This window comes from Trichosurus vulpecula, chromosome 9 (genome assembly GCF_011100635.1).
Source record: "Trichosurus vulpecula isolate mTriVul1 chromosome 9, mTriVul1.pri, whole genome shotgun sequence".
In the NCBI taxonomy this organism is placed as follows: Eukaryota; Metazoa; Chordata; class Mammalia; order Diprotodontia; family Phalangeridae; genus Trichosurus; species Trichosurus vulpecula.
Window position 1 is genome coordinate 141751540 of NC_050581.1, and position 16397 is coordinate 141767936.

The 16397-nt window shown below is 42.9% G+C and overlaps 1 protein-coding gene across 1 annotated transcript in view; it reads left to right on the forward strand.

Annotated features, from left to right (window-relative positions):
* Positions 1–16397, forward strand: part of WNT7A (Wnt family member 7A) — an 84381-nt gene that overhangs the window by 26814 nt on the left and 41170 nt on the right. Inside the window, exon 3 of the mRNA XM_036739008.1 lies at positions 14477–14748. Coding sequence (XP_036594903.1) covers positions 14477–14748 — 272 coding nt within the window. The remainder of the gene's footprint in view (positions 1–14476; positions 14749–16397) is intronic.

A 16397-nucleotide genomic window follows, 5' to 3' on the forward strand; every position in this document is an offset into this window, starting at 1 on the left:
CCTTCCTGGTGAATAAGGTTTGCAGGGGCCAGCCCCATACCATATTTTATAATAGCTCTCCACACCTTGGTAGGAATGTCAACAAATGACTCAGAGTGTCTGGATTTTCTTATCAGTTACCACTTGGGAACATCACTTAGCAAATATTTATGGAGGGCCTACTATGTGAAAGGCACTATATTGATGCTTTGCAAACTGATTTCCTTATTCCCCTGACATGATAACTGTGGTATGCCCTGATATCTTATTTTTCTCTCCTTTCCCCTCAGCCCCCCAGGGTCTTACTACTTGTATAACATATTTATTTCAATCCAATGAATAATGAGTTAGCACTTACTCTATGCAGAGCTCTGTGGTAGGTTCTAGGGGAGGTTAAATAAGATATAGCCCCTGCCCTCAAGGAGCTTATGGTCTAGGACTGGGAATAGGGGGTGGTCCATGGATTTCAGGAGGTTTGTGAACATGGATGGAAAAAATTATATTTTATTTTTACTAATTTCTAACTGCAATTTTGAAGAAGGAAGTGGCAAAGCACTCCAATTTTTTTTTTTTGCCAAGAAAGGCTGAACAGGGTCATGGAGAGTTGGACACGACTGAACAACAGTTTAGCATTCCCTTCCATCAGGAACATAGGCAACAAAGCACGGTTGGGTTAAGCTTTACCAGACTGCCAAAGGGGGTCTATGACAAAAAAGGTCCAGAGCCTGTGGTCTAGATTATAGACGAGGAGGCCACATCTATGGAAATGCCTTTTTTTTCTTCTCTGACCAGACCTATTGTTTGGCTGATAAAGGGAGCTCCCTTTGGCAATGCAGGTTGGCACCAGCTCTATAATTTCTAGTCTGAAGAGAGTTGTTTAGGACCCTGAAGGCTAAAGGACATGCCTTGGGACATAAAGCCCATAGGTGTTGGAGACAAGTTTGAATCCAGTCTTTTCAATGTGAGGCCACTTCAGTCTACCAGCCCAGGCAGCCTCTCAGACAAATGACCATTGGGCAAATAAAGCAATACAAGGACATAAAAGAGGGAGAAATAAAAGTGCTGTGGGAGGCCCAAGGAAGAATAATGCCATTTGGGGGTGGAGGAGCAGAGAAAAGGATGATAATTGTAAATAATAATAGCTAGCCTTTGTATAGTTTTAAGGGTTACAGAGTCCTTTACATCCTCATTGGAGGATGATAATAACTTTCATTTCTCTAAGGTTTAGAAAGCAGTTTCCTTTCAACAGCCATGTGAGGCAGGTAGTATGTTATGGTGATAAGCTTGACTTTCATCTCTAACACTTCCTAGCAGTGGGATCTTAGGCAAGATGCCCCGAGCCTCAGTTTCCTTATTTGTAAACTGGGGAAAATAAGAGCATCTACTTCACAGGGTTGTGAGACAGATCCAAGTGAGGTAATACATTTAAACACATTTTGAACCTTAAGATGTTATATAAATACCATTCTTCATTTTGCAGATGTGGAAACTAATGTTAAGTGACTTGCCCAAGAAACAGCAGAGATGGAATTTGAACCCAGATCCTGTATTGTTGTTGTTAAGTCATTTTTCATTGTGTCTGACTCTTTGGGACCTTATTTGGGGTTTGCAGAAATACTAAAGTGGTTCGCCATTTCCTTCCTCAGCTCATTTTACGGATGAGGAACTGAGGCAAACAGGGCTAAGTGACTTGCCCAGGGTCGCATAACTAGTAAATGTCTGAGGGTGGATTTGAACTCAGGAAGATGAGTCTTTCTGACTCCAGGAGTGGTGCTCCATCCACTGTGCCACCTAGCTGCCTACCCAGATCCTGTGCCTTTCCACTAAAGTCAGTCTGCCTTTCCAGTGGCAGGGGTTCATGCTGTTGAAGTACTAGGCTACCTGGCACATAGTAGGTGCTTAATAAATACTTTTGATTGGTTGATTGAGGAGTGGCACTTGGAGGATGGGTAGATTTCAGCATCCAGAAGAGAATGTGGGGGAAGGGCACTGAATGCCACCTAGGTTTTCTTGAATTCTTAATTGGTTCACACCAGTTAATCTTGGCTTGGAAGTGATAAGCAATAAATGCCATCAGAGCAGAAACCATCTTCTATTTCTCTTGTTTCTCCCATAGAGTTTAGCAAAGGACTATTCAGCCTGACTGTGATTAAATCGATGTTTCCTTGCTCCAAGAGTGACCATAGAGCCCTGGAACATAGATCCTCTAAACAGGGGTAACCTGGAGTATGGGAACTTGTTTTTTAAAAAAAAATTGTTTAAAATATACTTTGGGAACTTTTTCAATATAATTGGTCTCCTTTGTTATTCTTTGTATTTTATTTTATTCTTTTAAAAACATTATTCAGAAACAGAGTCCGTGGGTTTTACCTGGCCGCTGAAGTGGGATTCTTGACATACGAAAAATGTTAAGCATTTAAGTAAATGCTGAAAGACTCAGGAACATTGATCAGCATCATTCCTGACCACATAATTTTAGAGGACTCATTATGAAAAGTGCTGCTCACCTTCTGATAGAGACATGAAGGACTTGGAGTGCAGCTTTGAGGCACATTTGGGGGGGCCATGATCAATGTGAGGATTTGTTTGCTTGATTGTGCATATTTGGAACAGGGGTTTTGTTTTCAACTGGGGAATGTGAGGAACTGAAGGTGGAGTTTTGTTTGAAAAAAATTAAGTAAAAAATATTTGCAGATTAAAAATAAAGGTTAAGAACCTTTCCTTTAAATAGGACCCACTATTCCACAGAATTTGGAGTAATGTTTTGGGACCCCATCCTGAAATTGCCATGTTCCTGGAAGTTTAAGGAGGACTTTCCCAGTCAAACCAAATCATTGAACATTCAATATTAAGCACCTACTATATACCAGGCACTGTGCTAAGTTCTAGAGATACAAAGAAAGGCAGAAACACTCTCTGTTCTCAAGGAACTCATCAGTCTAACAGAAAACATGCAAGTGATTTTGTAGAAAAAAGAGACAAACAGGATGAATTGTCTTAGTACTCTGATGAACATAATTTTGATCTTGTAGATCCTCTGCAAGGGTCTTGGGGACCCCGCCCAGAGTGAGACCACTGACTTAAAGCTATTATAGGGGAAGCCTTTTCCTCCCTTCTTCATAGGCTCAAGCTAGGGTCTCCATGGATTTGTAATCAAATGATCTGGGTTTGATTTCACTGGTTTAGGGAATTCTTGGTGTGGAACTTCCATTGCCACATGTTTTCAAGGAATTGAAGCACTCTCAGATGGAATAAAGATTTGACTTCTATTTCTTAGTGCTAAAGGGAAGAATTGGGAGGAGGGGGTAGAAGCCACAGAGGGATATTTGAGCTTGATTTAAATAAAAACTTCCAAAGGACTAGAGATCTCCCAAAGTGAAATGGGCTGCCTTGGGAGGTAGTATGTTCCCCCTCATTAGGGATCTGTAGAGGAGATTCTCAGGTACAGGGTGGACTGGGCAGCCTTCTTGATAACTTCAAGCTTTTGAGAGGCAGGCTGGCATACCAGAAAGAGAACCAGCTTCTTAGATTCCTGGGTTCAGGTCCTGCCTCTGATATCTATTGACTATCTGACTCTGGGCAATTCCCGTAACTTCTCTAAGACTGTTAACATCGTGTTCCGATAATGTCCTTGGGTCTTGCTTATCAGTATCTCACCATCCCCTAGAGATCAGCAATGACTTGCGGGCAGTCTCTGGCTGCCAGACGTTCTCTACTTCCCACTCCTTCCTGGGTCCAGCACAATTCATAGAACCTTAGAACTAGATCTAGTCCAATTCCTCCATTTTACAGATGAGGAAACTGAGGGAGGGATAAGATATCTTGTCCTAAGGCACATGTCTAACAGTTGGCAAAGCTGGGACTCAGGCCTACTTTTTCTAACTTTAAGACCCATGTTCTTACTGGTCTACCATATTGCCCTTTCAGGCCCAGGTAGCACCAAGTGGTACCCGGGGGCTGTCTGGGGGCTGGGAAGTTTCCCCCAGTCCTCCTCTGGCTCTTTACTCAAGCAGTCAGGGAGACTCAGTTCAAAAACCACTTCTTGAACACTACAGTTCAAAGAGTAATTTTTTTAAGACAATCTGAGAAACAATCTTTGCCCATCCTGTAGCATGGTAGTAGCCCTCTCTTATAACTACCATTTCTAAAGACCTCACATAGCTTGTTTTTTTTTTCTTACAGGAATCAGGGATGGTTATTGGCCGGGGCTTGAGGAGGCCACTGGGACTTGGCTTCCCAGAGGTGGCACCTCTTGGAACAAGGGGGCACCTCTCTCCACCCTCTCCCCTAAGAGAGTCCACGTACTCACTGCTCACTTCATGCCTGGAATATCCATGGGCCCTGGGTTTGTTTTATAGTAGGAACAATGGTGTCTTTCAGCAGCCTTCTTAGCCAGCCAGGGATGCAAGTGTAGGCTGTGCATATCCAAAAGTCTGAGACCTCTTTGATTATTGTAACTCTTGTCCTTATTGGGGCAGCAAGGTGGTGCAGTGGATAGAGCACTGGACCTGGATTCAGGAAGACCTGCATTCAAATCTGGTCTCAGACACTTACTAGTTGTATGAACCTGGGCAAGTCACTTAATCCTGTTTGCCTCGGTTTCCTCATCTATTAAAATGAGCTGGAGAAGAAAATGGCAAACCACTTGAGTATCTTTGCTAAGAAGACCCCAAATGGGGTCATGCAGAGTCAGACACAACTGAAACAACTGAACAACAAATCATTTTTATTAATAATTACAATTATTCTTATTACACAGATTCAGCTAACATTTGTAGGATATCTGCTCTATGTAGAGTTCTGTGCTATAGGACAGTACAAGCTAGAATAAGACCCACGTCCTATCCTCAGGGACCTTATAGTCTAGGATCAAGGAATGTAGATTTGGAAGGGATGTTGAGGCTGTCTAGTCCAACCTGTACCTGAGAATCTCTTCTACAGACCCTTAATGAGGGGGGGACACACTACCTCCGAAGGCAGGCCATTTCACTTTGGGAGATCTCTAGTTCTTTGGAAGCTTTAATTTAAATCAAGCTCAAATCTGTCTCTTTGGCTTCTACCCCGTCCTCCCAATTCTGCCCTTTGGCACTAAGAAATAGAAGTCAAATCTTTATTCTATCTGAGAATGCTTCAATTCCTTGAAAACGTTTATCACATTCCTCTGAAACCTTATCTTTTCAAGGCTAAACATCCCTGGTCCGTGAACCAGTCCTCATATGACATTATCTCAAGGCAGTAAATAAACTTCTCTGGGTGCTTTCCACCTTACCAATTTCCTTCCCAGAATATGGTGCTGGATATATAGAATATTAATGGAACTATTATTATTATTAATGATTATAACAATAACCACACATTCAACTGAAGGTGATATTCCAAATAGAGCCTAATCAGGAGAAGGTATAGCCTAGATTGGTACCTCCTCTCTTCTGATCATTAATCCTCTCTTAAGGAACCTCGAGAGCTCATTCCTTTTTTTGGCTGCCATATTGCACTGTGGACTCACTTAGCTGACACCCTACTAAAACCCTCAGACCTCTTTCAGATGAATTTACTTGGTAGCCTTGACTTCTCTTTTACTTGTGATGTTGATTTTTTTGAATTCAAGACTTTATATCTATCCCTATTAAAATTCATCTTAATCAATTTGGCTCAGTGTTTGAGGCAGTAAAGATCTTTTTGAATATTTAATTCTCTCTGATAACATCAGGAGTGGGGAGGCATTCTTTTTTCTCCTTTTCCCTTCCTTTCTAGGAGGTAGGCCTTAAATAGTAATTACTTGGCCAATGGCAGAAAGATAAACCTTGTACAATATATTCAAATTCTCCTCTCCCACCCCACTCCCTGCCCAAATCTCTGCAGCTCTTGACATTGTCTACCATCTCCTTCTCTTGGACAGATTCTCAACTGTCTTGACTTTTATGAACATTGATGTTTACTTGTTCTCCTTTTATGTATGTGACCATTCTCACTTTGTTGCATCACCCCAAGAGTGGGTGTCCCCCAGGGTTCCATCCTGGCCTTTCTCATCTCTGTCTCTCTCTCTCTGTTTCTCCGTCTCTGTCTCTGTCTCTCTCCCCTGTTAATCTCAGCTGTTCCCATGGGTCTATAGATTATGGATTAATGGATTTAGATATGGAAGGAACTTTAGAGACCACCTGGTAGAATTCCCATTTTTTTAACAAATGAGGAAACTGAGGCCTCGAGAGTCAAATAACTTGCCCGGGGTCACATAGATAGTAAATGGCACAGAAAAGAGTTAAATTCAGGCTCTCTGACTTAAGTACAGTACTCTTTGCACCGTACTATGTTTGCTCTCACCTTATTCAGTTATAATCTTTAGGTAGATGACTCTGAGATTGACACATCTAGCCTTTTAAATTATAGTCTCTAAATACTAACCATTTGCTATATAACTTGAAGTTCTATTGGCAGCACAAACTCAGCATGGCCAACGCTTGATTATCATATTCCCCCTCTCCCTTAAATTCCCCTCTTCTCCAGACTTCCTTATGTCTGTTGAGGACAGCGCAGACCTCCCAGTGACCCAGACTCACACTGTTAGTCACACTTAACTCTTCCCTTCTTCCCCTTCCATCAAGTGAGTTGCCAAATCTTGTTGAGTCTTTGATCACATGCCTCTGTCCCTTTCTCTTTTGTTGTTGAGTCATTTTTCAGTCAGGTCTGACTCTTTGTGACCCCATTTGGGGTTTTCTTAGCAAAGGTACCAGAGTGGTGTGGTCATTTTCTTCTCCAGCTCATTTTAAAGATGAGGAAACTGAGGCAAACAGGGTTAAGTGACTTGCCCAGGGTCACACAGCCAGTAAGTATCTGGGGCCAGATTTGAACTCAGAAAGATGGGTCTTTCTGACTCTGGACCTGGTGCTCTATCCACCCAACTACTCACTCATACTCATACTACTAGCATTCTATTTCAGGCCCTCATCACCTTTCTGCTGTGGAATATGACAAAAACCTCCTATTTAGCTCTCTGCCTTAATTCCCTCCCTACTCCAGTCTATCTTGCAAAGGGCTGCCAAAACAATTTCCCTAAGGAATGGGTCCGACCATATCATTTCCCTGCTCAAAAATCTGTAGTTTTGCTTCCAGTATAAAATGCAAAGTGTCCAGCTTGGAATTTAGGATCTTTGATGTAGAGTGAGAAGGAATGTTAGTGGTCATTTCTAGATGTCCAAGGCCCTACAAAATCTGGCTCCTGCCTGCTTTTCTTGCTTTATTTCATGTTATTCCGCTTCATCCTATTTCTTTGTTTTTGTTTGTTTTTGAGGGGGGAAGGCAGGGCAATTGGGGTTAAATGACTTGCCCAAGATCACACAGATAGTGTGTCAAATGTCTGAGGCCGGATTTGAACTCAGATCCTTCTCACTCCAGGGCTGGCTCTCTACACACTGTGCCACCTAGCTGCCCCTCATCCTATATCTTAATGAAAGTGGCCTGAAACTGACCACACTTGGCACTCTATCTGGACATTTCCACAGGCTGCCCCTCATGCCTGGTATGGACTTCTTCCTCCTCCTCCTCTGTTCAGCTCAAGTGCTATCTTCTCTAGGAAGCCCCACCTCCCCCAGCTTGAAGTGCCTTCTCCTCATTCCCACGGAGCATGCTTACTGCTGTCATATTCCACTGCTAGCCTTATCCCCAGAAAACTGTAAGCTCCTTGAGACAGGACCTAGTGCTTTGTTCAGAATTGGTGATGAGTAAGTGTTGAGTTGAAGTCACTGTAAAGTTTTCCATCCCTTCCAAATTTATTGTGCTGTCCTTCGTTTTTAGTCATTCGCAGTTATTGTTGATAGCCCTTGTGGCAGTACTCATGTGTTTCGATGCTTTAACAGATAACACAATTTAGAACTCAGTAACAAAAAATGCCTCACAATTCTTTAGTACTTTGAAACTTATGAGCAGTTTTCTCTGTGAAGTAGGTAGTGCTGTTAATTCTCATTTTACAAAAAATGGAAAGCAAGTCAAGCAATACTCAGAGGAGTGGAAAGTCTTGTGAGATCAGAGGTCAGTAATAATAACCCATGGCCTCTGAGGGTCAAAGAAATCTGAGATCATTCTCTCCTGTGGCAATAAAGGGGAACCTTCACCAGGTTGGGGTATAGTTAAGACTCAGTCCCAAGTTAGAAATAGTGACTGAGGGAAGAATCTTTTTGAGGGGGTAATGTGTCTTTTAGAACAGAAGGGAATTAATTATTGGTTTCTATATCCCTTAAGTTTCTTCTAAGCCATGGTAGCTTTTGGCTATGCCTCAAAGAGCTTTATAAGTCTTGTGCCCAGACCCACCAACGGCCAGAAGGTGTGTCTGCAGGAGGCTGACTGTAGCACCTGCCAAGAGCCTTTTGGAATGTTGAGTGCCTACCTTGGGGGTACTTAGTCTTATCGTTAGAATCCTGAGACCAGGACATATCTGAGAAGTCACCTGGTATATCCCCTTCCTCCAGGTAGGATCATCCCTAAACCATGTTATATAGATGAGAACTGACCTTGTTTCCAAAGATCTCCTGAAAAGTAGATTGTTCAACCTCCTTCATCTTGGCCATCTCACACATCCTGCCTCTCCAATCATCCCCCTCCCCCCAGGAATTTCCCTATATAGTATTGTTCACTGTCAAAAAATTTCTTCCTTAAGTCTAACTTGAAGCCATCCTGATGCAGGAAGTAATTATAGCTTATTTTCTTTGGCCAGCCCTCATGGAGAAGGAGAATAGCTGATTATTATCTGTTTTGTAATGGACTTGAATGCTAATTGCTATTTCCTAGGTTACAATCTCCGAATCAGTGCACTAAGATGCATTCATACATCAAAAAGTTGTATGTAGTGCACTTTTGTTCTGGGTTTTTTCATTCCTCTTTGCTGATTTTTGACCAATGGCATGAAGAAAGTTGGGTCCTTGCTGAAAGGGGGAAGGGGTTAGCTGGTAGACATGTGCAGATTTCTATAGAAAACTCATAGAGATTGGGAAACTGAGACCCGATGTGGGGAACTGACCAATGGAGGGGCACAGAGATATTTAATGGCAGAGCTTTTGACATCTACAGGGAGCAGAGGCCAACGTTCATGCTGTATATGTCTGTCTGTATCCATAAATACAAATATGTATATGGATAAGTTCTTGATTTCCACTGCCACTTGCTTAGTACATGTCCTACTTACCACCCATGTGTACTATTGCAACAGGCTCTTTACCTGCCTTTGGTCTCTCCTTCTGGTACATACTGTTGGCAGAATAATCTCGCTTACCCATTGATCCAGTCATGGCATTGCTCTGCTTAAAAATCTTCAATGGATCTCTATTGACCCAAGTAAAGTTCAGAATCCTTTGTTTGACATTCAAGGCCCTTCACAATCTGTTGCCATCTCACCTCTCTAGCCTTTTTTCATTATTTATCTTCATGTGTTTAATGTTCCTGCCAAACTGAACAACTCTGTGCCTCCTAAACACATACCATGTTCAGCATTCCTTTGCTCTGGTTGTTCCATAGGTCTGGCATCCCTCCATTCTTGTGCCTGTTGGACCCATTTTTCTAAAGCCTATTTCAAATACTGCCTCCTTTAGGAAACCAGACTTGATCATCGTATTGTTCTGACCTTCCCTTTCTAATGGGGGGAGACAAGGCCCATGGAAGGCTTTAGTTGAAAGTCAGAGCCTTGGGAGGAGCAGCAAAGTGGATGACAATGCCTCTTCTTTAATGTCATTTCAACTGATAACATCCTATCAATTTCTGATGTTGACTCATTTAACAGTGCCAGACACTGAGTGACTGGAACTTTCTTTTCTGGGTCTACGATAGATACGGCTGTAGAACCTCCAGGGGCAGTTAGCTGCCAAGCTGCATCTCCATAGTATCTACTTCTGGGAATGATGGCCAAAGGCTCTGACTTGGAACCATTTCCAAAGCCTCTTGGGCTGTTTCCATGAGGATCTGAGGGGAGATTCTGGTCAAGTGGTGGCGGTAGTGGTGGTTTGACTCGCTTAGTACATGGTGCCCCCTGTCTCTTCCTCAGAGTGCCCCACTGGCTCAGATAGGCTGGCCTGCCCGCTGTCTGAATGGCAGATGGCAGCAGTTGGTGGGGATGCCTGGCCCCTTCTCTACAGGAGTTGCCTCAGATAGGTGGTGCAGTGGATAGAGTGCTAGCTTTGGAGTCAAGAAGACCTGAACTAAAATCTGACTTTGGACACTATCTGGGTGACCCCAAGCAAGTCATATGACCTTCTGTTTGCCTTAATTTTCTTGACTGTAAAACAAGAATAATAATAACACAATACAATACAATATAACATAACACAACACAACACAACATAATGCAATATAATACAATATAATGTAAAGTAATATAATGTAATATATAATAATAATATAATAATAATATTGCCTGAGGAGCAGATGAAATAATATTTATAAAGCACTTAGCATGGTGCCTGGCACATAGTAGGTGCTATACAGATGCCATCATTATTATCCATGTCTATTCATCTATCTTAAAAATGCATATATGTATAGGTTTGTTTACGTTGGCAAAATGGGTACATCTGTATGGGCATATGTCTGTGGCTGAGTATGGATGCATGTGTGAGGATGTTTACATATTAATTGTGTTTAAATAAATAGCACTTGAACAGATGAGTGAAAAAAACAAACAAACCATTTATTACTTTCTTAGTATGTTCCCAGCAATGCTGAGTTCTGGGGATACACATACAAAAATTCCTGCCTTCCTGGAGGTTACATTCTACTAGATGGAGGAAACATTCTAAACTTAACATTCCAAAGGGGAGAGTGCTAGTTAGGTTGGTGAGTTAACCCATACATTTCCAGAAGCGATGGTACTATCAATTTGTTCACTGTTCCCAGAACAAGAGGCAGAAAACTGATTGAGGGATAGGTTCCTGGTGGAAAGACAGACAAGATGACAGGTGTATAGATATGAGGTGTGATTTAGGCCTGGCTAGGGTCCCTCAACCCCCCACCCCCACTTTCCCTGTTACAGTGCTGGGCAACACCATCCTCTCAGCCTCTCAGGCTCGCAATCTAGGGGTCATCCTGGACTCCTCACTATCTCTTACTTCCATATCCAAGCTGTTGCCAAGGCCTGTTGATTTCACCCTTGCACTGTGTCTCCAATCTGCCCCCTTCTCCCCTCTGATGCTGCCATCGTTCTGGTGCAGGCCCTCATCATCTCACACCTGGATTACTGCAATAGCTTCTGGGGGGTCTGCCTGCCTCAAGTCTCTCCCCACTCCAAACCATTCAGACACTAAAATGATTTTCCTGAAGCACAGGTCTGATCATGTCACAACACCCCCTCCCCACAACCTTCTCCATAAATTCCAGCAGCTCCCCTTTGCCTCCAGGATCAGATACAAAATGCTCTGTTTGACATTCAAAGCCCTTCATAACTTAGCCCCATCCTACCTTTCCAGTCTTCTAAGACCTTCCTCCCCACCACGTTCTCTTCAGTCCAGTGACACTGGCTTCTTGGCTGGTCCATGATCTAGACACTCCATCTCTCAGCTCTGGGCATTTTCTCTTTCACCCGTGCCCAGAACTCTCTCCCTCCTCATCTCTTCCTACTGACTTTGCCGGCTTCCTTTAAGTTTTAACTAAAATCCTATCTTCTACAGGAAGCCTGTCCCAATGCCTCTTAATTCTGGCACCTTCCCTCTCTTATCCCTTTTTATACTGTGTATAGTTTGTTTGCACGCATTTGTTTGTTGTTTACCCTATTAGATTATAACTCATGTTTATACTGTGTATGGCTTGTTTGTATGTTTACCCTGTTAGAGTGTAATTCCTGTTCACACTGTGTATAGCTTGTTTGTACATATTTTATACATTTGTTGTTTACCCTGTTAGATTGTGATTCCTATTTATGCTGTGTATGGCTTATTTGAACATGTTTGTAGTTTACCCTATTAGATTGTGATTCCTATTTATACAGTGTATAGCTTGTTTGTACATGTTTATACATTTGTTGTTAACCCAGTTAGATTGTAATTCCTATTCATACTGTGGTCTGGCTTATTTGTATAGATTTGAATGTTTGGAGTTTACCCTGTTAGAATGTAAGTTTCTTGAGAACAAGAACTATCTTTTGCCTCTTTTTGTATCTCCAGAGCTCAGTACAGTGCCTGGCACATACTAGGTGCTTAATAAATGTTTGACTGACTGAGTCAGTCAACAAGCATTTATCAAAGTGCTATGTGCCAGGCACTGTGCTAATCACTGGAGATACAGAGAAAGGCCAAAAATAGTCCCTGCCTTTAGAGAGCTCACGTTCTAGTGGAGGAGACAACCTGTAAATAACTAGGTGTTTACAAGATGTACACAACTAGGTGGCACAGTGGATAGAAAGCACCAGGCCTGGAGTTAGGGAGGCCCGAGTTCAAATCCAGCCTTAGATACTTATTAGCCATGTGACCCTGGGCAAGTCACTTCACCCTGTTTGCCTCAGTTTCCTTATCTATAAAACGAGCTGGAGAAAGAAATGGTGAATTACTCCAGTATCTCTGCCAAGAAAACCCCAAATGGGTCATGAAGAATCAGACATGACTGAACAACAATAGAGACAGTCTGAAAGAGGAAGCCATTTGCAGCTGAGGGAGGGGGACCTAGAGAAGGTCTCCTACAGAAGGTGGGCTTTATGCTAAATCTTGAAAGAAGTCTGGGTGGAGGAGGCAGGAGGTGAAATGTTATTTTTGAGGAGGTAAAAGTAAGAAACTGGAGCTGGATTGTGGAGCTTGTGGAGGGGAGTAAGGTATAAGAATACCAGAATGATAGGGAGGGGCTGGGCTAGGAGGAGCTTTAAATGCCAAACAGAGGACTTTATATTTGATTCTGGGGTGATAGTCACTGGAGCTCATTGAGCAGAGGAGAGTGACATTGGCAGACCTACCCTTCTGTACCTGAGATTGGAGTGGAGAGAGATGGAGGTAGGTATGGCTGTTAGGATAGTCCAGCTGAGGAGATGATGAGGGCTGCTCCTGTGTGGATGCAAGAGTAGAGAGAAGGGGAGGTGTGTGAGAGATGTCCTGAAAGTAGGAATGGCAAGATTTGGCTACGTTTAATATGTGAGTGAGAGAGAGGAGGGAAGGATGACATTAAGACTGTGAGCCTGGGAGAAGAGGAGGGCAGTGCCCTCAGTAAGAACAGAGACATATGGAAGGAAGGAAGGCTGGCAGAGCATGGCCACATACAGTGCGACTAGGCAAGTTTGCATTCGTTCAGTGATCATTTCTGATCAAGACGGCTCAATGCCTGGGCAGACATCCCAAAGATGAGGGGATTAATTCTCCCACTGACCAAGAGCATGATTTTGGGATGTCCAGTCCAATGGTACTGTTCTAAGTGGGGAGAAGTGGGGCCAAGGCAGCATTTAGTTTAAGGTTTCAAGGTTTATAAGGGCTCTTTTTCTACCATAACCTTGTGAGGTAAGTGGTGCCAGAATTATTAGCCCCCATGACAAGGAAACTGAGACCCAGAGAGACCAAATCATCTGTCCATTATTCCTCAAAATACTTCAATCAATCTGGGTCTCATTGGTGTGGCTATCAGCCCCACCTATGCAGGTCATAATTGGTGTTATACAGCTAATAAGTAGAGGGGCTGTCTTTATATGTGAGTATATGTAGGGGTGACTGGGTGGATTTATTATATATTATATCATTGATTGTGATAATAATTTTATTGACTAAGCTCATAGATGACAGATGGCTGGATGAGAGACACGATATCACTTCTCTCTTATTTCCGTCCTGGCAAAAATTCACAAGTGTCTTGGAGGGAAAACATATGGGAAGTAGGGTTCTAGGCCTTCTCTTCTCTAGGTAAAATTGATCATCTTTCCTTTAACCTCAATTTAATTCAGGTGAAAAAAGAATTCTTATTAAAGACTTTAGAGGCAATGTGGTTATGGGATAAAGTGCTGGGCTCTGCATCGGGCAGATTTAGGCTCAAACCGTAGCTCTGGTGCTTAGTAGTACTCTGGCCTTGGACAAGTCACTAATGGTTCATGTGCCTCTGGCAGTTCCTTAGAACTTATCTACTATATTAGAGATGAGTTGTGATTAACCACGAGTGAAGGAAATTCCCCCCACCAGGAATTCTCTTCATTAATGAAATCACAAGTTGGCATTTACCTGTTAAACCCCTACAGGAGCCTGCTGGTAAATGTTTAACAACAGACTCTCTAAAAACAATGTAAGCCTGACACACTTTTAAGTTTATTCTGAACAATAAATCAAGTCTTGATTTGTAGCTTATAGATTTCTAAGGGGCAAATGGTCACATTACAGATTTAACTATCAGCTTTCCTCATGATTCCTGCTCTCCTCTCAGCCCCAACTACCATATACAGAGTCCTGCGCTGGGGGACGGGTACCTACCAGCATGGAGCCTGTAGTCTGGGTTCCCAATTCCCTTTTCCTCAGTATCGGGGTTCCTACCGCAGTGATGTGATGCCTGTCTTTTCTTTCAGGGAGCCGAGAAGCTGCATTCACCTATGCGGTCATTGCCGCGGGAGTGGCCCATGCCATTACAGCCGCCTGTACACAGGGCAACCTGAGTGACTGTGGCTGTGACAAAGAGAAGCAGGGCCAATATCACCGGGACGAAGGCTGGAAGTGGGGTGGCTGCTCTGCTGACATTCGCTATGGCATTGGCTTTGCCAAGGTCTTCGTGGATGCAAGGGAGATCAAGCAGAATGCTAGGACCCTCATGAACTTACACAACAATGAGGCTGGACGCAAGGTAGGCAGGCTGTGGGGTCTGGGAGGCAGGCGAGATGGGTTGGGGAGGACAGGGCATCAGCTATTGGTTAGATACTGAAAAATGTGTTAAGACATTTATATAGTTTTATATATGTATATTTAATGTATGCTTAAAATGCATTCCACTGTTTAAAAAACTGCAAAAATGCAAATACAGTTGTGCGTACGTGTATGTCTTTGTGTATGTGTGTGTGTGTGTATGTATGTATGTGTGTGTTGTCTGAACCTCTGATTTCATCAGTGTAGGGGGAACTCTTGGTGTGGAAAATTCCTCCCCTGATGCAGATCTGCCTTTTGTCTCTAACGGTTGGTCTTTGAGAGTTGCTGGAGGGTCCTGAGAGGGGGTTCATATGTGCCAGAGGAAGGGCCTGATGTCCCAATTCTCGTAATGCTGCCTGTCTATACACCCACATATGTTGATTTAAGGTGTATCTTATTGTTCTCATCGATGAAACAAAAGCAAGATAAAGCCCAACATATTTGCCTGGAAGTCTGGAGCTCCTTGAGACCTCTGTAAGCTCCTACAGTAGTTTAGTCGACTTCAACATGAATCAGCAGCTGCTGAGAAAGCTCACAGGAACGTAAGCAGTATTCATGGAATCCTGGTGACCGAGACACAGCAGGTGTGTGACGAGGAGGTGCCCTGCTTAGACTGCATCTGAAAGATGGTGTTAAGGTCTGGGGACTGTATCTTAAGAAGGACTGACAAATAGAAGTGTATTCAATGGAGGGTGACCAGGGTGGTGAGAGATGTGGAAACTATGTCAAAAAAATAAGAGAAGGCTTAGAGGGTTTGGGAACACCCATTTGCTACTTTCAAATATCCAAAGGACTTTCTTCTAGAAGAGAGAATAAGCTTCTGCTTGGACTCTAGAAGGGCCAACTAAGATCAAGGAGTGAAGGAAACAGAGAGACAGATTTTGGCTGGAGAGATGAACTCATTACCAATGAAATGGAATGGGATGCTCCATGAATTCTTGGTCAGTGGAGGAGTCGAAACAGAGGTTGGATGACAACATGTGTCAGGATGTTATAAATGGAATTCGTACTGTGGGTTGAGATTAAATTGAATGCTCGCTAAAGTGCCTTGCAATTATAGGATTGGGTGATTCTAAGCCATGATATTCTGGCCCCCATTGTGTGTGTGTGTGTGTGTGTGTGTGTGTGTGTGTGTGTGTGTGTGGTTGTTATTACAAGGTAAAGACTGGATATAGTTGCTGAATTGCTGTCAGTGTCTTTTGAAAGACCCTGGGGAACAGAAGTGCCCCAAAACTGAAATAGAGCAAATGACACCCCAATTTTTGTTAAAGAAAATGAAATATGCCAATAATTGGACAATGAGCTTGACTTTTCATTTCTGGCAAGATTCTAGAACACAGTAAAGGGAGGGTTAGTGAATGTTTAGAAAAGGAAGCTGTGCTCCCAAAGACCTTTCATAACTAAATCGAGAGCAAGTCATGCCAACTTAGCCTCATTTTTTGACAGGATTACTACACTGAAAAGTCAGAGAACTACTGTAGGCATAGTTTACGAGGGATCTCTGTATGAGCCTGTGCTGTTTAACTTTTTATTGATTCATGATTTGGCTAAAGGCATCAGTGACATGCCTATCAGATTTGTCAGTGCCAT